The sequence below is a fragment of the Bufo gargarizans genome, chromosome 11, assembly GCF_014858855.1.
Source record: "Bufo gargarizans isolate SCDJY-AF-19 chromosome 11, ASM1485885v1, whole genome shotgun sequence".
Classification (NCBI taxonomy): domain Eukaryota; kingdom Metazoa; phylum Chordata; class Amphibia; order Anura; family Bufonidae; genus Bufo; species Bufo gargarizans.
The window spans coordinates 85153999-85176386 of record NC_058090.1 but is presented as its reverse complement, the minus strand read 5'-3'; the positions used below and the strand labels follow the sequence as shown (position 1 = coordinate 85176386).

The 22388-nt window shown below is 42.5% G+C and overlaps 1 protein-coding gene across 1 annotated transcript in view; it reads right to left on the bottom strand.

Annotated features, from left to right (window-relative positions):
- Positions 1–22388, bottom strand: part of VANGL2 (VANGL planar cell polarity protein 2) — a 57389-nt gene that overhangs the window by 11485 nt on the left and 23516 nt on the right. The window contains exons 2-5 of the mRNA XM_044271744.1: positions 17169–17343; positions 4374–4648; positions 3897–4020; positions 40–644 (exon numbers count right to left, since the gene is read on the bottom strand). Coding sequence (XP_044127679.1) covers positions 40–644; positions 3897–4020; positions 4374–4444 — 800 coding nt within the window. The 5' untranslated portion in view covers positions 4445–4648; positions 17169–17343. The remainder of the gene's footprint in view (positions 1–39; positions 645–3896; positions 4021–4373; positions 4649–17168; positions 17344–22388) is intronic.

The following is a 22388-nucleotide window of genomic DNA, read 5'->3' as shown; positions in this document are numbered from 1 at the left end:
TGTTCTACATTATAATTAGTTGCTCTTCATGTGGCTTACCTTAAGTGGCCAACATTGTAATGTCTGCTGGCTCCATCCGTGGACCTCACGACCTTGATGGTGAACTGAGGTTGGAGTTGTCTCAGCTCCAGCAAGACAACAGCCAAGTAGTGAACGAACAGAAGAGCATCCACAAGTGATACAGCATACTGTACTATCCCCTGGTAATTCTTCTCCGCCGTCGTCAAGATACGGACTGCGTAAAAAAGCCAATAGGACACCACCAGCAGAAATATGAGGACCATGATCAGAGCCCGGAAGACGAAAACCCGGGGGAAGAAAGCTTTGGGGCGACGGAAGAAAAGTGCCCAGCTGCCAACAAGAAGGATGAGGAGTTTGAAGGCCACTGAGATAAACAGACCCTCACAAGCCGTACCACAGGTTTCCAGATCCCACGGTAAAATTTTGGGCAACAGCATAAAGGCTATAGGGGTCAGAAATGAGATGAATGCTAAAGCTCCACCAATGATGACCCCAAAGTGCCGGGAGCAGTCCAGGTTGGCACTGTCCTCCATGTCCTTAGTAATACGTGTAATGTCATCGTGGGATATGCTGTGTTCGGAAGTCCCGGTGACAACTGTAGTCGTTTCACCCCAATTGTCATCCTGTAAATATAAAAAAATAAAAATAAATACATAACCAAGTAAATTTTTGCGATTTCTTTTTTTAATCAGATAGATTCTCTGTCAATTAGATTTATGTTTGGCATTGTCTGAGTATTAGAAACAGTCTTATTTCTCATAACTGAAAGTGACTGAACAAGTCTTATCCTGTCGCCTGGAAGGGCGGCCAGTTACACAGCCTCCAGTGATTTCATTGTGGAGGGAGCTTGGAATAATCTAGGTAGAACTTTTCTCACCTTCACTGGCTCCAGTCTAGTATCACGCCTTAGTTATATCTTACATAACGTTATCCCACGCTGTCAAACATATAAAACCTCTATTTGGGGGCAAATATTAGCCAAAATTGCCAAGGAAGATGCAACTGAACATTTGAAATCGAGAATTTAGGGTGACCTTCACTACAGTGCATGTACAGCAGATTGTGGTAAAATGGCAATTTTAATTAGAAGATCTACAACGTATGCTGTCCCATTAGAAGATTTGGGGATGTACTTCAGTTAGTCTTATGTTGTATCATGCCTGGTCTGATACATTGTTTGTGCCCACCCACTATAATGTAGTGTAAAATTACCCAAACCATACAGTGCTTAAATGTAACTGCCATTCTGTAGCATGCCTAAATAACACTGCTTTACAGGCTGCCTGTCAGGCCGTGCCTCAGGCACAGCTTTGCAGGAAGCTCCGTATTAAACCTGGGAGTCTTCATAAGGCCCAAGCCAGTCATAAGAACCGATCAGAACCCCATGATTTCAGAACGGGGGCTCCGAATGGAAGGCAGAGGGAGCTGCGTTCCTCTGTATAACCTATCAAATGCCGCCATGATGATGGGTTAAATGACTGGGATCTGAGTTATTATACAGCCAACACCCTCCGGAATGGGATCAGGCACTAAGGGGGCAGTTTATGCTGGCACACATTATGGGGGCACTTTAGGTGCATCTACTGGGGTCGCTATATAGGGACATTTTATACCGGCACACATTATGGGGGCACTAAGAGGGAAGGAAGGTAGAGGAGCACAATGGGGACATTTACTGGGAGCACTATATAGGGGGATTTTTCGTACTGACACACAAAGCCATTTTTGTACTGGTACACATTATGGGTAGTGTTGAGTTAAGGGAGCTTGGGATGCGTCACCCAAAGCCGCTTCATTCCAAACTTCGGAATAATAATGTACAGAGATTCGTCTCCGTCCAGTATTAGAATGTAGGGGCTCCGATGAGTTGAAGTTATTCACGAAGTAGAGCGTGACTTCGTTGAATAACTTCAGTAGTTCATTTTTAAAGTGGAAAACCACTGTAAAACTTGAAAGCAAACTCTGCTTCGGTTCCAAGGTACTAGTCTGAACCGAAGCGGAGTTTTGTTTCAAGTTTTAAAGTGGTTTTCCACTTTAAAAATGTAACAAATATTACTGTAAAAAACCTTGGTAACGAACTCTGGTATCAAGGTTTTTTACAGTAATAATGAATTCCCAAAGTTATTACACAAAGTCTAGCGTGACTTCACAAAGTAATAACTTCGGCTCATCGGAGCCAATACATTCTAATACTGTACAGAGCGGGAACTCTGTATAATATTACAACAACGTTTTTTGTAAATCTACTTCGGATGTACCATCTGAAGTCTATTCGCTCATCTCCAATATGCGCCATTCAGAGGAAAAGTTAACATTTCAGAATCACTCCTTTAGGCTACATGCACACGACCGTATGGGTTTTGCAGTCCGCAAAAAAATAAAAAATGAAGGGGGGGGGGGGAACGAGACTTCCGTATGCCATCCCTTTTTTTTGCGGATCCATTGTAACAACGCCTAAAACAGACATGAATAGGACATGTTCTATTTTTTGGGTGGGGCTACGGAACGGAGATACAGACAGCACGCATTTTTTGCGGACCCATTGAAATGAATGCACAAAAACAAACATAATGGATACAGAAACAAACAACGTTGGTGTGCATTTAGCCTAAAATAACACTTGCATACAGCTGCCAAAATTACATATGTTCTATCTGCTGCCATCACCACCACAGACTACAAAATACTGTAATGGTATAATAAAAGGCACCATACAGTGCTCATGTAACACCAGCATACAATGACCAAATACGATAGGACACGGACATTTTTTAAAAATAAATTTATACCCCTGTATACACATTAATAGTGCCATCTTATCGCAGGGATGCTCAACCTGCGTGCCTCCAGCTGTTGCCAACTCCCAGCTATTAAGGCATGCTGGGAGTTGTAGTTTGGCAACAGCTGGAGGGCTGCAGGTTGAGCATCCCTGCGATAAGATAGCACTATTAATGTGTATACAGGGGTATAATTTTCTATAGAACTGTGTATGGCGGTATTTTCTGCAGTGTATGGTGGTAAAAGCTGTATGCCTATAGTATCTGAAATTGCAGTGCTGTGCATTTCCTAAATAATATTTCTTACATACAATTAGTAGTCAGATTTGTGGAGACCACGAGCACTGGCCATCTGTGGTACTCCTTGAGCAGAAAAGCCAACGTGCCCTACTTGGGGTGGCCCCGATTCATCCCTTTACAAATCAAAATGTAATGGAGCTAAGAGAAGTAAATTTGTACCGAGCGGCCGGATAATGCAGTTCCCACAGTAGGCTCATGGCTGTAGGACATTGTCTCTTCCTGCCCTTGACACGACCGGGAAACAATGACATCACCGCCGCCCAATAGCAAAATCCTGACAATTACCCTGCGCACTGAGATGCGACTTTGGATCAGCTCATTAACTCTCCCTGGCAACCGTCCAGAGATGCACAGGTCCGGGGCACAGCTCCCTTACACACCCAGATGCCTGTTAATATTAACCCTGCAGGGTGACGGCTTTTAGGAAGAAGATAGATGGAGCAAAAAATATAAAAAAAATAATCAATAAGCCCTTCTGCTAATTACCTCTGCAAACACTCATGGAGGCTAATTAGACACAGGGGCCGTCAGGCGTTAGGAGAGGGGGGGGGGGGTGGCAGGAATAGTTGCCACTCTCTACAGGGCGATAGGCTGTCAGAGAATGTCTCTACATTTTATGTAGGAAGCCGAGGGGTTAAGTGGTTGTTTGCCATGGAATATGGAAAATCCCATGATGGAAGAGCACTGCCGTCACTGAACAACGCTCAGCCAGTCAGGAGGAAAGCAAAAATGGAAAGTGTGCCGGGACGTGCGGATGGTTTACATTTAGAATACAGACTTAAAAAAACAAAAACGTACCCTCTCTTCTCCTCTCGTGGACTCATTGTCTAACAACGGTTCTCCTGGAGCTTGAATAGTGACCGACTTGTCTCCTCGGCTGCTGCCGTCCCGGCTTTTAGATCGGTGTCTTTCCCTTCGATCTCTACAAAAAGAAAGAAAAATATATACATGAAAAACAAAACAAAAACACAGCCAATAAGTCACACTATAGCTAAAACATGTCTGGTTTAGGAAAGCCCTATTAGGGGAATTCTGGGTCAATAGGGGATGATATCATGCTCTGGATCCACTTGCCACTAATGCAATTACAAAGACACCCTGAGCTCCGGGCAGGTCCATGCTTTACATGGACAGTCCACTTATTCAGGCATACAAGGGACTTGAAGTTCCAAGAAAAGTAGTAGACTTTTTTTGGTTTAACTCCAGATGTATTTAGGCCAGGAAAGGTACAATAAGACCACCTTCATAAAGTTTTGGAGAGAGAAAATGCCCCACCTGTGTTTGCGCGAACTCCGGGATTGCCCAGATTTATACGAGTACCCAGAATATTGGGACTCGTTGTCCATGTTTTCAGAGTAACGACCTTTGTGGCGATCCACGATTACGGTTTTCGGTTTCCCAGAACCTGGAACTGAAGCCAACACCGCTGCGGCCTCTTTCAGCACAGGCTTTTTCAGGCCAAAAGGCGCCGTCAGAAAATCGACTTTCACCTTGAGGGACTCTATTTTGATTGGCGGTGTCGGTCCTTCTCATAAGAAAAATAAGGGAACCTAACGTAGGGAAAAAAACCAAAAACAATGAAACAAAAAATACACTTCCCACATCATTAACCAAGTTTGCCCATGAAACTCTTCATATAGATGTCAGGAACCGATCTGACATTTTAGTAAGGCAAACCAAGACCTTTCATAGAGATCAGTAGAAACCTCAAAAATGTAGGTACCAATAGAAAATGTGGCATCAACCACCTGGACCCTAGCATTTGTCCAGCCTTGACTAGAGGAATTATTAGTCCCACTTCCAGGAACCCCCACCAAGTTCAACCGGTCTACAATATACAAAGTAGGTGGAAATCCCTTTGGGTGGTTGACACCTCTTTTATGACTGGACCTAAAATAAACAGGTGTAACATGGAGAAGGCAGATCAAAAGGTCAGTAGATTTCTAAAAAATATATAAACAAGATCCTCAAAATGAATGGAAATTGGGTACATTTCCTAGAAATTACTGACGCCTGCGATGCATTCACGAAGGACCAAAAAGGGAAGGGACATGCCAGAGTCTGTGGGGATACGCCCAATTCTATATAATTGTGACACCATTATACAATCAAGAAAAACTTCAAACACGAATGTGGGAATATGTGAGCCCACCACTCGCAAAACCTGTCCTGGGCTAGAAGACTTTCCTGTCATCCTGAGCCAACAGGAGAAAACTCATTATCTTATTGACTAAACCAACCCCGGGGCAGCTCTCTGTTTAAGTTTCTGTGACTCTCAACATTTTGTTTACTTTGTACATTCGGCCCTTTCTCAAAAATCCAACCTAATTGGTGACCTTAACAGATGCAGTGATCTGCGTTTCCTCATACTTAAGTCTAGTAAATCTATGAGAGAGGTCGGCAAGCCTGGGATTTTTTTATGTTTTTTTTAAAGGTCAGGATGTCAAATTTTAAAGAGCCTCACTTCATCAATCCCCTGCAGGTCCCGTTTTAGCGATTGGTCCCTGCCTCCCTCTTGATATATAGGAAATGCCCACACAGCCAATCGCTGGTGATTACTCAAGCATTATCTGTGCGCCGAGAGAACCGCAAGGGGACTGTCCCTTATCTTGTTCTGCCATATTGACCTTTGCAGTGAGCCCTCGAGGAGCCAAAGCGGAGGATGGGAGTGGTAGTGGCTCTGACTATGGGATGTGTCACAGTGGTTTCCCTAGGTCCGATGCAGCGAGAGGATTGTGCATCCTTCCTTCCCTCTGCCAGAGGTAGAAGAATAAATGTTCCTTTAAACTTGTATGCAAAAAAGTTGTAATACATCCAACAATAATTGTACACAGTGCAAATCCCTTTTCCAGATGGTGAGGTATGGAGGCTGGCATTCTATGTGCCAGCTCTCTAAAGTCTCGCTCACTAGAACCTCTGCCTAGCAATTATGGCTGTAGTGTCCAATGCAGGATACAAGTCTTTAAAGGCACTTCTGGCCAGGACGTGATTAAGTGTTAGGGCTGAAAGGATTACTCGATGAAATCAAGTAATTCGACGCCAAAAAATCCTCAATGCAAATTTTTTGCATTGAAGATTTGTTTGTCATGTGACCACGGCGTGGGAGTAAAGTGCTTGCCATTACTCCCACTCTGTGGTCTCCAGCTGCGCTTGGAATACTCCCCTTTCCAGCAGGGGACACTCCACGGCACGTCCATGGTCCCGCGCTGGACTGACCTCCTGACGTACAAACACTGTGACCTGACGCGCTGTGCGACATCAGGCGCAGAGCAGCGCGGAACGATGGAGTGTCGGCTGAGCCCCTGCTGGAAAGGTAAGTTGGTGCGACTAAGGCCGAGCGCCCGGAGTGCACAGCGTCAGGGCAGCAGAGACGATGGCACGGGGGGTCTTAATTTTTTCTTATAAAGTAAAAATCAATACTCAATTACTAAAATAATAGTTTACTGCAGCCCTATTAAGTGTGTCGGGTGTCTTAACTGTAATCCCTCACAAGCAGCAAAGTCAGTTTACATTGATGATCCCTATGCTTGGCAATGCAGAATCAAAGTTCTTCTTTCTATCTTTATGGCTGTAGCAGAGAAGCAGTAACTTTCACAGAGATCGTGTAGTCCCTGAATCCTGAGGTCTTGGACATGGACTTTCTTGCTCCCACCTCACTCACTTAGACTAGAACTCTCTCTAGTCAGGAAGTAGGACCAGCCCATTCCTGCCAAGGAGGGAGGAACAGGAGGATTCTAGCTGTCCCTGCCAATGCTTGGTGCACATTACATTACAAACCATTTGCAGAGATCCCCTGTACTGGCGTACTGCAATAGAGGGCTGGCAGCCATTGTGTGGAGGAAAATATTGGGGGAGGGGGGGGTACAAGTTAAGGCGCCCCTACACTGTCAATAGCTGTTAGCCGAATGCCGGCAATTATTCCTTCCAACCCCCACACTAAAGCGCACTGGGTTCAGCCAATCACGCATGCGTCCTGCATTGTGAGAGGGTAAGACAAGACCAAACCTTCAGTTTTCCTCAACCTGATTGGCTGTTCATACATGACGGATATAAATATATTGAAATATCCAACATTTCATCAGCAAGCAACTATTCTCCTAAATCTAGGAGTGTGACCAATTCATGGTCAATAGTTAGAGAATCAATCGATAATTGGACAATTTTTTAAAAAAACATTTTTTTGATGAGCAGCTGGCAGATAGTTGACCAATCCGGTCAAAATTAAGTCTCCAGACTCTTCCAAAATGGCAGATGTCAGACATGGTGCCCAGTATGCAGGTTAACGGTGGCACTGGGAGGAACAGGAATGTATTAGTTTACAACCAAAATTGGATTTGATTGGTTGCCTTCCCACCACAACTACTGGTTATTATCCATATATACACATGGCATCTGTTACACAATCACTCAACCCAGACATTAAGGAGTTTATAACTCAAGAAAAAACGTTTGTTTAGCTGAATTGTTATTCAGTTCCAGAAAGTTCCCAGAAACCATGAAATGGCTGCATCGCCCCCTGTTTACCAAATGACGGGAATACTTAACGAGGGAATATTCATGAAATATGCAAAACCTGTCAGGAAAGAAACAGTTGGCGACATGTTTCTTGTTAATTTCATCTGTCAAAGCTGAAAAATATTTTTTTTTTTAAGCTATGATTTGGGGGGGAAAAACACAAAAACGACTAAAATAATTTTAGCTGCAGATTCCCATAATTCTAATATTTTTGCCAAAAACATTGTTTTATTAGCATTTTTAAACGTGGCGGCAATCTTTTAGATTATAAAGGAACCTGTTAAAGAGACCCTTATTTTAGGGCTTCTATAAGCGCCTACAAAAGAACCATTAGGGGACGGCTACACGGTCTGGAAGACAAAAATCAGGAGTGAATTACAAAAAAAATAAAAAAAATAAAAAAGTTACGGTTTTGTATCTTTCCCGCATAGCTTCTCTCCTTTTAAGATCTCAAATTCTAATGGCGATCAAAAGATTAAACCTAAAATCCTAGGTTACATCAATGTGTAGTCAACAATAGGGAGGTCTACATGACACCACAAGACCAACTGACAACATGGAATGAGGGGGCAGTTCTAGAATATCCAATGTTATGTCTCAGTGGTAAAAAAAACACTTGACCGAGTCCCTATGAGCTCTGGGGACAAACAAGAATTCAAAAAGAACAAAAAACAGTAGATAGTATGTCCACCTCCACAGGAGAAGATGGGATGGGGGGGGGGGGTCGAAGTCAGCACCATAATGATGGGTGTGCGCCAAATGTAGGTCATCTACATTCTCACAAAGAAGCACAATCTTCATAACATTACTGTAATGCTGCCTCCTATCTTATTTAAATGATAAAACCTGTACAGACATTGTGCCCTCCTCTGGATACAGCGAGAGAGGATAATCTAGATTCCCCATCAGTAGATATTTGGATTTTGGAAGGAAACCAGAGAACCACAAGGAAATCCACACAAACAAGGGGAGAACATACAGACTCCTTTCAGACAACACTCCTTGGTCAGACTTGAACCAAAAACCCTACAGCTGCAAGTCACCCGTGCCAACAACCGAGCCACCATGTCTCTATATGCACAAAAATACTAATACAATAATACTGCCTCCTATGTACAAGAATATAACTACTATAATACTGCCTCCTATGTACAAGAATATAACTACTATAATACTGCCCCTATGTACAAGAATATAACTGCTATAATACTGCCTCCTATGTACAAGAATATAACTACTATAATACTGCTCCTATGTACAAGAATATAACTACTATAATACTGCTCCTATGTACAAGAATATAACTGCTATAATACTGCTCCTATGTACAAGAATATAACTACTATAATACTGCTCCTATGTACAAGAATATAACTACTATAATACTGCCTCCTATGTACAAGAATATAACTACTATAATGCTGCCTCCTATGTGCAAGAATATAACTACTATAATACCGCTCCTATGTACAAAAAAATAACTACTATAATACCGCTCCTATGTACAAGAATATAACTACTATAATACTGCTCCTATGTACAAGACTATAACTACTATAATACTGCTCCTATGTACAAGAATATAACTACTATAATACTACTCCTATGTACAAGAATATATCTACTATAATACTGCTCCTATGTACAAGAATATAACTACTATAATACTGCTCCTATGTACAAGAATATTACTACTATAATACTGCTCCTATGTACAAGAATATAACTACTATAATACTGCTCCTATGTACAAGAATATTACTACTATAATACTGCTCCTATGTACAAGAATATAACTACTATAATACTGCCTCCTATGTACAAGAATATATCTACTATAATACTGCCTCCTATGTACAAGAATATAACTACTATAATACTGCTCCTATGTACAAGAATATAACTACTATAATACTGCTCCTATGTACAAGAATATAACTACTATAATACTGCTCCTATGTACAGGAATATAACTACTATAATACTGCTCCTATGTACAAGAATATAACTACTATAATGTTGCCTCCTATGTGCAAGAATATAACTACTATAATACTGCTCCTATGTACAGGAATATAACTACTATAATACTGCTCCTATGTACAAGAATATAACTACTATAATACTGCTCCTATGTACAAGAATATAACTACTATAATACTGCCTCCTATGTACAAGAATATTACTACTATAATACTGCTCCTATGTACAAGAATATAACTACTATAATACTGCCTCCTATGTACAAGAATATATCTACTATAATACTGCCTCCTATGTACAAGAATATAACTACTATAATGCTGCCTCCTATGTGCAAGAATATAACTACTATAATACTGCTCCTATGTACAGGAATATAACTACTATAATACTGCTCCTATGTACAAGAATATAACTACTATAATACTGCTCCTATGTACAAGAATATTACTACTATAATACTGCTCCTATGTACAAGAATATAACTACTATAATAATGCCTCCTATGTACAAGAATATATCTACTATAATACTGCCTCCTATGTACAAGAATATAACTACTATAATACTGCCTCCTATGTACAAGAATATAACTACTATAATACTGCCTCCTATGTACAAGAATATAACTACTATAATACTGCTCCTATGTACAAGAATATAACTACTATAATACTGCCTCCTATGTACAAGAATATAACTACTATAATACTGCTCCTATGTACAAGAATATAACTACTATAATACTGCCTCCTATGTACAAGAATATAACTACTATAATACTGCTCCTATGTACAAGAATATAACTACTATAATACTGCTCCTATGTACAAGAATATAACTACTATAATACTGCTCCTATGTACAAGAATATTACTACTATAATACTGCTCCTATGTACAGGAATATAACTACTATAATACTGCCTCCTATGTACAAGAATATAACTACTATAATACTGCCTCCTATGTACAAGAATATAACTACTATAATACTGCTCCTATGTACAAGAATATACCTACTATAATACTGCCATCAGCCTTGATTAGTGACCACTAGTAAGCAGATGACTATAAGCAGCCGTCCTGTAGTGTTAAGCGCTATTATGGAATCAGGGTCTTTGCGGCACAGTTTGTGTACATTCTATACTTCTTTTGTATTAGTCTTTTCTCGAGTTATTTGCGTTGTGGGAATGTTTCCCTGAAGACAGATATAACCAGGAACGAGGAGAATACCAGGAAAGCATCAAAGAGAAGGAACCAAGAGAGGCTTCAGAGTGGTCAATAGGTGCTGGATACGGTTACAACAGACACAATTACACTGTTGTTTTCAGCCTACATACAAAAAGCAAACGATATGGGGTGAAAAAAAATGCCATTAATTTTCATTCCATAAACTTGGAGCCGCAGGGTATTTGGCGAGTTATGGAAATCAATGACTCATATGCTAATGCAACATTGCCAGTCCATCAGGTAGTAGTGATCCATCAGAAGCCCGGATCTTCAACCAGGACTAGTCATTAAATTCTGATTCTAGTGATTCTGAATTTTGAGTGATTTGATTTTGGAGAAAGAGAAAGAAAAAAAAAGAAAAAATCTCTTCAATTTTGTGGACCCTTGAGATTACCCATTTTTGTACAACAGGGGTCCTGGCACTGCAGCTTTTATCACGGGTAATACATAGGTTTTAAACAAACATCAACAGTGTGAGGAATAGAGCAGCCAGAACCTACGATGACAGAGGAACTGGATTTTAGAGCACCACAGACTCCAATAGATAAAGTAATAGCTTCTAACTAGAGGAGCAAAGCTAAAAACAAAAACAGACAACCAGTTGACACTTAAAAGGGGTTTCTGGGACAATAATATTAATAGCCTGTCCTTAGGCTTGGTCATCAATATCATATCGGTGGTGGAGTCCCACACTTACAAGTGCCGCATGTTATGGACGGTTTTCCTGGCTAAGTGAAGAACATCTGGAGTGGCTGTGCCCTGGAACTACAATCTGGTATCCAGGAGATGGACCTCCCCAGAGGTTCCGAGACCAACATGACACGTAGGTTCCTTGGTCTATAAAATAAAAATTTTGGCCCATGTTGACTGCAAAAGGATTGCGATTATCTTCCTGAGCAAAGAGCCACATTTGGGGAAAAATTTACCCACTAACTAGCTGGGCAAAAAATTATAATTTGAGAATTGTCAAGTTAGTATGGACCAGCTGAAAACCCTCTAACTGCTAAAAGATAAGGACATTTCTGTACACGGCAGTAGCGGCTGGTGGACAATATGACGTGGTTCGGTGACCATAGAAACAGCACTGAAAAAAAAAAAATACACATCTAATCATGTCCTGCTTCCAGCTACTGGTTTTGGATGGACAAGGTCAGGATGCTGCAGTCAGTGAAAGCCTTTGTCCCAAATGCCAGATTTTTTGCATGCATTACCTTGGAAACCCAAAAGGCCTAGTCTCCAGGCACCTCCCCCACACGCACCCCCTTTGGTTTCCTAGGTAATGGCAGCCAGGCCTAAAAACATTCTTCCAAGCAAGTGAATGGAGAGTCGCAGGGTGGAGAGACTGGAAGGAAGGGTGTAGGGTGAGCAAGGAGCGAAACAAAAAAAAATATTTGCTTCATTTTGTAACTTTTCTCCCATTGTTCAGAAAAAGGGATCAGGTTTCTCCAGGGAGACGATCATGAAAAATCTCAAAGAAACAAAAGAACCACGCAGCAAAACCAGCAGGAAGAGCAGAATAGTGTGCAACACCAGAAATACTAAGGTGAACGTGCTAATAATGCAATACAAGCATAAACGTGACATCAGATGCTCCGATATCCATTCCTGAGGTAGTATAGAAGTGGACAGCACCAGGAATGATGGGGCACAGGGACCGGTATGAAAAAAACATTGAAAGGTGACAAAAAGGAAATTCTACTTTTAGAAATTAAAGGTCAAAAGAACATCCTGAATTCATGTGATACATCTGCCCAATTTCAGCCCCCTATAGTCGATTGCAAGGATTGTGTCTAGGTTACCAGGAGTCACGGGTTCCGAATACGACAGTTTTTTGTGGAGGCAATTTGGTTTTTGCTGGAAAACTTTCTAAAGTGGACTCCAGAAGAAAGGAGAAGTAGAAGTTCTCCATTCATATTTCCCATTACTTCAGAGTTCACTTCTGGTTTTGATGCTAAAAACTGCCAATCTAAGAACCGAGCTTTACAGCTCCTGACTGAAGTTGAGGGGGGGGAGGGTCAAAGTCTAAAAGTGGTCATGCAACTTTGAGCATTCTTAGTAAAGAATAGGTTGCCATCAGACACCTCTACTGGAGGATTACCTCCTGAGAACCCAACCTTCCATGTGGAAATGCAGCATGCCTAATCCTCCGTTCCCTTCCAACATCTTTTGAGAGTCTTCAAGAGTCCTGCAACACCCTTAAACATGAGACAGTGGGCCGATGGTCTTCTAATGCTGGCCCCAAGGCAACAGTTGAAGTCTTCTGACAAGAAGCTGGCCATACAAATGAGGTTTAAGGCGAAGGGTAGTCTACGTAGTCCCGTAGGTGTCAGAACTACGTATGCTACCCTTTGCCTTATCTCCAGTATTCATACTCCTCCGGAGGGTTGGCAACCCCTTGAAGTGAGGATCGGACGACATCGGCAGCACTGACCATTTTCATACACGCCTTCACACGAAAAGGTGAGCACAACCATCTAAATCTACAAGCACATATATCTTACATTGGTGGCACATCCTAGAGATAGGCCACCATTATTTGAGAAGAGACAACACCAGTAAGGTCTCCTGAATACGACCACATTTAATTTTGCAGTCTGCAAATTGTGGATCTGCAAAATACGGATGCCATCCATGTTACACTCACATTTTTCTGTGGACCCAATGACTTCTATGGGTCCATGGTCTGCATTTTTTGGCCAAGTATAGGACATAGAGATGTGGAAAGCACAGGGATCATGCATGTGCTTTCCACAAACCTATGTTCGTTCTGCAAAAAGATAGAACGTGTGCGCATACTGCGGACCACAGATCCACTGTAGCCAACAAGTTGGCAAAAAATGCGGACAGCACACGCATGACTTACATATTTTGTACATTCTGCTGACAATGTAGTCAGCCAGGTTGGAAAATTTTGATTAATGACTAAGGCTTCGTTCACATCACTGTTCAGCCTTTCCGTTCTCCTGCTCCGTTTAGGGGCAGGAGAACGGGAAGGACGGATAAGCACATAACTGACACCAAACTGAGTCAAATGGAGCCTGAGGACCCCATAGACTATAATGGGGTCCATTATGTTTCCACTCAGAAGATGATTTTTAAGCGGAGACAAAAGTTGTGCATGCAGCTTAAAAATCATCTTCTGAGCGGAAACATAACGGACCCCATTATAGTCTATGCGGTCCTCAGGTTCCGTTTGACTCAGTTTGGCGTCAGTTATGTGCTTATCCGTCCTTCCCGTTCTCCTGCCCCTAAACGGAGCAGGAGAACGGAAAGGCTGAACGGTGATGTGAACGAAGCCATTAGTTGCTATGGACAGTATAACCACACAGACATAGTCGCACAAAGTCTTGTTACTATAGTTATAGATGCATTTTCCGTCTTTGATTTCATCTTCTCTGAAGGTAGCAGGAGTTGAGAAGGAAACCATGGAACAACTTCAAAAGGAAGCCTAAAAGCACACTTATGCAGGGAAGCAACCATGGAGTAGACTACATATAGTTGGCCTGATAAAAGGACATTAAGAATCTGCTTTAAGGAGCCATAATGGTTCTTAAGCACCTCTTAGTCTCCGACTACCCATCCAAACCCATATTGAAGTGAAGGTTGGTATGATTTCCTATAGGTTTGGCTCAAGTATAATACAAAAATTAATTCATATACCGTATATACACATACACACACACAGATGGCATATTCTGGATGTAAGTAGGAAACTAAAGCTGAAGGAACCTTGGACAACAAAGCTCAGAGCTGTGGAGATGGCTGAGACTAACTCCTTTTGATCTTCGGATGTTAGGTGCCATGTAGGCCTCACCCTCTATTATACAATGCTCTCCCTGTTCTTGGACTGGGCACAAGAAGACTTAGCGTTCATTAATTCTTTACACCACACCCATCACTCGTGCTCTTGCCATGCCTATAATCGCATGGTAGATATTCTAGAGCGTACATGCAAATTACACATGGGAAAGTCTACATTCAGCAGTATAACTAAATGACTTTTTGAAAATAAGCGGACGACTTAATACTATAATAACGCGTTAGCCAAACACCAGGCTGAAACTGGAAGGTCAGCTGCTAGACAAAACCTGAAGAACTTGTTCACGGGACAACTGCAGTAGACAGGCCTCCACGTGAAATCAACCCCTCTACAACAGCATAGACCATCTACGTCATGCAAGAGGAAGATATCTTCTTCAGGACTTCAGCTACAGTGACACCGACACGGCCCTGTCTGGAGGATTACATCTTAGAAAATGCCAAACTGGGGTGCAATTTTGACTAAAGGGATGTTGTAAGAAAAAACAAAAAACACACACACTTAACTTATTGGGGGGCGGGGAGTCCCTCTAAAGTTAGGGATCATAACTTCTGGAACAAGACCGTTTGGAGGGCCATTTTTGGGTACATTTGAGATCGTCCCTTTCAAAGGAAACACATCGGTAAGATGTTCTGCCAAAGACTTAGAATTTAGTCTGGGCAGTACAGGAGTAGAAGGCATCCCAAAAAAAAAAAAATATAATAATAATAAAGGTGGATTACTTCAAGTAATATACAACTGGACTGTTTTTGAGATGTTGTCAAGGGACTTAAGCAGAGGCTTTCAGAGGGGTATGCATCTGCTAGAGAAAGAACAGTATAGCCATGGTCCTAGAGAGCACACTCGGTCCTACAAGCCAATATTCCCTATTTTGTCAGGACAATCCCATGAACTGTATAGAAAATGGATAGGGTTTATGCATAAGTGGCCATTTGGGGGCTTAACAGTGCCGATTCATGCTCTTTTCAATAAACTTTATTCACAGTGGTCCGTTTGTAAATATATACAGTATGTCTTAAGGAAGGTTCTACAAGGCTAAGAACATGTTGAGAACATTTTGTGAAGTCCACTGGCCTAGCTAACAATATCCAGTTGCACAATATTGAGTTGCACTGTGGTTTGGTTTAGGATTGCCCAGTCAAAATTCCAAGATGAAGAGTCAAACAGTAACTCTGCAGAAAACACAGAAGTGCCCATAATTTCCAAGGGGTTGTGCCCACATCCTCTGCCCGCTCTTCTACTGCCTACAACAGGGGTCAGCAACCTCTGGCACTCCAGGTGTTGTGAAACTACATCACCCATCATGCACACTTGCTCGGCTGCTCTCTAAACTCCCACACAAGTGGAAAGAGCATGCTGGGAGTTGTAGTTTCACAGCCAAAGGTCGGTGATCCCTGGTCTACAAGAAGACGAGGAAGATGGAGGGAAGCAACACATTACTGCAGGACCAGACTACACAAGGTTTCACTCTTGGCGGCACATAGGTATGCACAGGAGCTGTATACTCAAAACGCAAGTTGATCTTTAAACTAAATCTATTTATTAAAGTTGCTCGTTTATTATATTTTAGATGACCTGAAGAAATAACAGGATAGGTCATCAATATCTGATCGGTGGGGCTCTGACTCAGCGACCCTGCCATTAGCTGTTTGGAGAGGCTGCGACGTTCCGGTGTGCACTGCGGCCTCTCTCTAAACCAGTGATGTCACATTCACCGGCCTAGGTGGAGCTCATCTCATTCACGTAGATGGACCTCAGCTAGCACAGCATTATGCATTGTATGCTGCGAGGAGGCTGCAGCCTCTCCAAATAGCTGACCAGCAGGGGATGCCAGGAATCAGAACCCCAGCAATCAGATGTCTGAGCTATCCTGGGGATAGGCTATCGATATCAAAATTTTTAAATGATAAAAGGAGATGTTAATGGATCTGAGAAAAAAATAATAAAAAAGCCTTGGTAGACAATTCACCTGACTAGCCAATCAGGTATGCACAACCTGCTGCCCTCCAGCTGTTGCTAAACTACAACTCCCAGCATGCCTTTATAGCTGTCCGAGCATTGAGTTGAAGTTTTGGAAGGCCACCAATTGGGCATACCTGTACTATAAGGCCGAAAAAAGACATTTGTCCATCCAGTTCGGCCTGTCATCCTGCAAGTTGATCCAGAGGAATAGCCCCAAGACATAAAATATCTAAAACGTAAAGTTTCATTTTGGCATACATGGGTAAAGAAAACTATTACCAACAAACCAAAATTATACCTAGAAATTATGGTAAATACTTGGCAACAAAAAACATAACCACAACTGGTCTTGTCCAATTTTTTGAGGAAAAAAAAAAAATCCAAAATGTAAAAAAAGCTGATTAAACAAAACTTGGCCTCTGTACTTGGCCTTCTTGGTTTAACATTCCCAGAAAGTTGCAATCAAATACTAATGGATTAGAATTATTATGGATAGTAATGTTCTGAAAATAAAAAAATTGAAAAAGGTAAACACGGCTTCCATACACGGACACTCACCAGTTTAGGATCACGGGAAACCCGGGATTGGATAGTGTAGAGTAATCCTACGATCCTTCGTGCATCTTCAAGTGGAACTTAGAATTTTAAAATGTAAAAAGTAAAACAAAAAACAGGTTCCCTCACTTATTCACCATTGACATTTCCTACCGGAGGCCAAGAGGAGTCCAAAAACCTACAAAAAAAAAGAGAAATACACCATAAATGAAATAGTATAACAAACAATACACTCTACCTAAAAATGAATAAATAAATACATTTTCTTGTCTTTTTTACTTATTTTGTTTTTGAGAAACCAGAACTATAGCAGTCCGTTATGGTTGAAACTGTCCGATTTAGTCTAAAGCCGGCCAGTCTCTACCGACTCCACCACCACGCACCCAATTATGAGAGAGGAGTAAGTCCCTGCCAAACACTCTTGGCGGCAGAATATGTCCACGGAGAACAAAAGGTTAGGGTGAAATAATTCACTTTGCCCAATCAGTCGGGAGCTGGAAACGGTGGGTTCGGCAGACAATACGCTCATGTATATGGGACCTCGTTAACTACTATCCAACATTACACCGACCTGTTATTCAGCACGACAAACATTGCAGGAATATTTTTCATGGACTTAATAAAATAAAAATATATATATTTATATATAAAATAAAATGCTTTAAAATAAAACAAGGTATAGGATTCTGAGAGCTGCCAACATGATGAATAGGCAATGGCCACATATTAGCGGGGCTGTAAAGAGCCAGGCATGTTGGGTAGAATCTGAAAGCGAATACATATTAATTCCTTCCTGGCTCTGGAAATCCAAGCAGACATTAGGAAATCCTAGTCTGCCAGTCCCATGCTCACACGATGAGAGTTCATTACCTCATCTCAACCCCATCCATCATCAGACGCTCCTAACGTTCCGACCGGCAGCCATAAAAATCCTTAATATCTCCCAGTCTGACTCACAGTCACTTCTGGAAGTAGACTATGAAATATTACGCCAAGGATTCAAGGAATTTCACAAATGCAAAAAAGGAGAAAATGGAATTCATTTGTCAACTGAAGACAAAAGGTTTACATGGAACGGTAACGTGTTAAAAAAGTGTTAAAAAAAAAACTAAGGAAAAATTCATTACCGATTCTAAAAATAATGGCGAAGGATGGAAAAAGACCTTAAGGATGAAGGTCAGAAGATAATTGGTAAAATGCTACTGCTGGGAATCTTCATCCTGGAGCAGACATATCTCCTGTGCGTGGCCCAGAGGGGGAGGGGGGCCCTTCCCAGTGACAGCTGAGGTGTTTTTTTTATTATTTTTTCCCTCCCTTCCTCTGCCAGAGTAACCTGGTCGCCTTGGGGTGGAAGGGGGGCCTGAATAGGATTTACTGTGAATCTGCTGCCTCCATAGCTGAAGGACCTGCCATGACATCATAGTCATGTGACCTTTACAACACTGGTAGGAACTGTGATGAGGTCAGTGTCATGTGACCAGTGCCGAAAGAGGCAGCGCTCAGCGGTGGAGACCTGTACATGGAATGAATGTAAGTGCCAGAGAAATGCTGGGAGATTTGGTTCTCCCCATTATATCTCCTCCCTGCTTAGTGGGAGGGAAATATGTTTTTTACCTGGGACTGTATGTTAGAGGGGCTGAAGGGAGGGGGATGAATGGTGTAATTTACATGGGACTGCGTGGCATAAAAGACTGGAGGGAGAGCAGTGATATTATTTACATGGGACTATCATATAGAAGACTGGAGGGAGAGGACAGGCATTATGATTTATAGGGCCACTACAGAGAAGATTATAACTCTAGGGGGTACGGCAGGAGGTGCTATAATTACAGGGGGCACTGCAAGGAACATTATAAATACTGTGGGCAGTGGTGGCGGCCCATTACTACTAAGGGCTCCATAGGAGTGTCTTATAGATCAGTCTTATATCTATTAGGCGTGCCTTATTAGTACTGAGGGCACTGTAGGGGTACTACACCCAGCAGAGAGCCCTGTGACGTCACTGGCACTAATGGACGGGCATTAGTGCTGCCCTAGCCTGTAAAGCCACCCATCAGTGAACACTGCTAGGGCTGTAAACAAAACGGCTCTTGCCCTACGCTTTACAGCGCAGACCAAGGGAGAGCATCGGCGTATGGAATGTCTGAGGGGCTGAGAAGGGGTATGTCCAGGGTCAACTCTGAACCCGGACAACTGCTTTAAAGGGCATCTGTCAGCAGTTTTATACCTATGACACTGACAAGTTACATGTGCACTTAGTAGCTGAAGGTGTCTGTGTTGGTCCCATGTTCATATGTGACCGCATTGCTGATAAAAATGATGTTTTAATTTATGCAAATGAGCCTCTAGGAGCAATTGGGGCGTTGCCATTACACCTAGTGGCACCAGTTGCTTTACAATTGCCGCTCCCTGTCTACTTTGACAGGGCCTGGCAGTGAAAAGGTCATTACAACTGTCCATGTCAAAGTGCAGAGGGCGCGGCAGTCAAAGAGAGCGGAGCCTCTACGTCCCTGTTTGCATATAATAATACATTTTTCTTAGCAAAGGGGGGCACATGTCTGGGCACAGCTACTGTAAAGGGGGGGCACATGTCTGGGCACAGCTACTGTAAAGGGGGGGCACATGTCTGGGCACAGCTACTGTGAAGGGTGGGCACATGTCTGGGCACAGCTACTGTGAAGGGTGGGCACATGTCTGGGCATAGCTACTGTGAAGGGGGGCACATGTCTGGGCATAGCTACTGTGAAGGGGGGGCACATGTCTGGGCATAGCTACTGTGAAGGGGGGGCACATGTCTGGGCATAGCTACTGTGAAGGGGGGGCACATGTCTGGGCATAGCTACTGTGAAGGGGGGGCACATGTCTGGGCATAGCTACTGTGAAGGGGGGGCACATGTCTGGGCATAGCTACTGTGAAGGGGGGCACATGTCTGGGCATAGCTACTGTGAAGGGGGGCACATGTCTGGGCATAGCTACTGTGAAGGGGGGCACATGTCTGGGCATAGCTACTGTGAAGGGGGGCACATGTCTGGGCATAGCTACTGTGAAGGGGGGCACATGTCTGGGCATAGCTACTGTGAAGGGGGGCACATGTCTGGGCATAGCTACTGTGAAGGGGGGCACATGTCTGGGCATAGCTACTGTGAAGGGGGGCACATGTCTGGGCATAGCTACTGTGAAGGGGGCACATATCTGGGCATAACTACTATGAAGGGGGCACAGTGTGGGCATTACTGTGTATAGTTATGCTTTGGGCAGAGTTATAGGAGTGGCCTAGTATAAAAATATATATATTGTAAACATATTGTCCCATATTAACAAGATGTTTTTTATTTGCACGTATATGTGTATATCTGAATGTGTGGTTTGGGGAGGGTGTTACATTCCTTGCACAGGGGCCCTCTGCTGTCCGTGTCCGCCCCTAGTCTGCACAGCCACAACCTTGGAGGAACATCAATATACGAATTCAGTTATAACTTGGCTATCGACACAACAATCACACCCTGTAAAAGTCAACAAAAAGGTTGCTTAAATTATATAGTCACTCCAATGAAAAATGTCAGGGAGGGATCTTCCCAGCTTGAATCTTGCTTCTAGTAACGTCTGAAGTTGCTCAATTCATGAAAGAGTATAGAACAAGCTCAAAACATAAAGAAATTGTGGACTACCTAAGTAGAGGTGCTCATTCATAGAGAGAGAAATGGGATCTGCAAAGACCCTCAAACAGCAGTCAATAATAATAATAATGAGACCATAGAGGAGGTCAACAAATGGAAATGTAACCATAAAAAAAAAAAAAATGGGAGGAATCCAAGAGGAGAGTAACAAAATAGGGCAAATTCACCCCTTCGAAGTATGAGCCACAAAGGAGATTTCTGCTCAAAGAAGAGAGAGGCCAAGAAAGGAAGATGTGGCTCACAGAGGTGGGCAACCAAAGATGTCTGGTTGACCAGGAGATATTGTGGAGTCCTTAACAAGAAGAACTGTTGCAGGTATAAAAGGCGAGCTGTATCCAATAAGAGGTTACCCAAATGCTTGTAAATTAACAAATAGGCCTGAAAGGGCAAGCAAAGTATGAAACAGGGAAGGGTAGGGAACATGACCAGAAGACTCAATACAAGGGAGTATTTACATTAGAAGTTCCCGTTCATATACGCTCACAAATATTTAACCTGTGAGATGCAGATTCCACCTGGCCTCTTCTAGTGTCTACAAGGGGTTAAGAAGCCCTATGACACCATGGAATAATATGGCATCCTATTCAACCTACAACCATTGTAAACACTGAGAGAACACAAACCCAGGTATGAACACAAGGAACAAAGTACATTATCCATGAAATGAGGAGACAAAAGACTAGAGACAGGTTGCAGAGCACAGGCCTGACGGACAGACTGTGTAGGAGGCCCGAGACAGACGCTCATTGTGCCCCATGCCTTGTCCAGAAGGATCACTGCAGATAATAGATACCATAAATCATAGATACGGTTTAAGATCTGTGACGTCATCAGCAAAGGCTGTGTTCACATTACGTATGACCTCTATGTGGCCATACATGCCAGGAAAGCTCCCAGGCTATATGTTAAACATAGTCATAGGGTTCTATTCACCTGAAGGAGGACAACAGTGTCCTTGAGGCCTTGTTAGTATACCTTTACTGTACGGCAATGCCGCCGAATGACCATACATTGGAAGTATAAGTAGAGGCAACATTCCCAAGGTATACATCTGACAGAAGGCTCATTTGTGACGTCACGTGAACAACACCTTGCTGGTATGTGGTGAAGGTCCATGTCCATAGAAAGCCTTAACAAAAATAAAATAAAATAAAAATACCATAGTTTTATATGATATGGAAATGAATAGTCACCATGAATTCATAGGACTGATCAGTATATACTGTACATCAGGGATGCCCAACCTGCAGCCCGGACAGCCTACAGCAGGGCACGATGGGAGTTTGTTTTACAACAGCTGGAGGGCCGCAGGTTGAGCATCACTGCTGTATATAAATCACACTCAGTCACCGAACTATTTTCGTGGTAGTAGGTACAATGACAAAAATAAGGAGTCATGTGACATTTCAAGATATTTTTGGCACCAGAGAAAACCCACAAGTTCCAGTAGAATATACAAAATGTCCATCACGTTGCGCTTTATTAACTTTGAAACCATTGACTGTGGTTCCGCTTCGAAAAACCACCTTGACCCAAGTAGGGGCA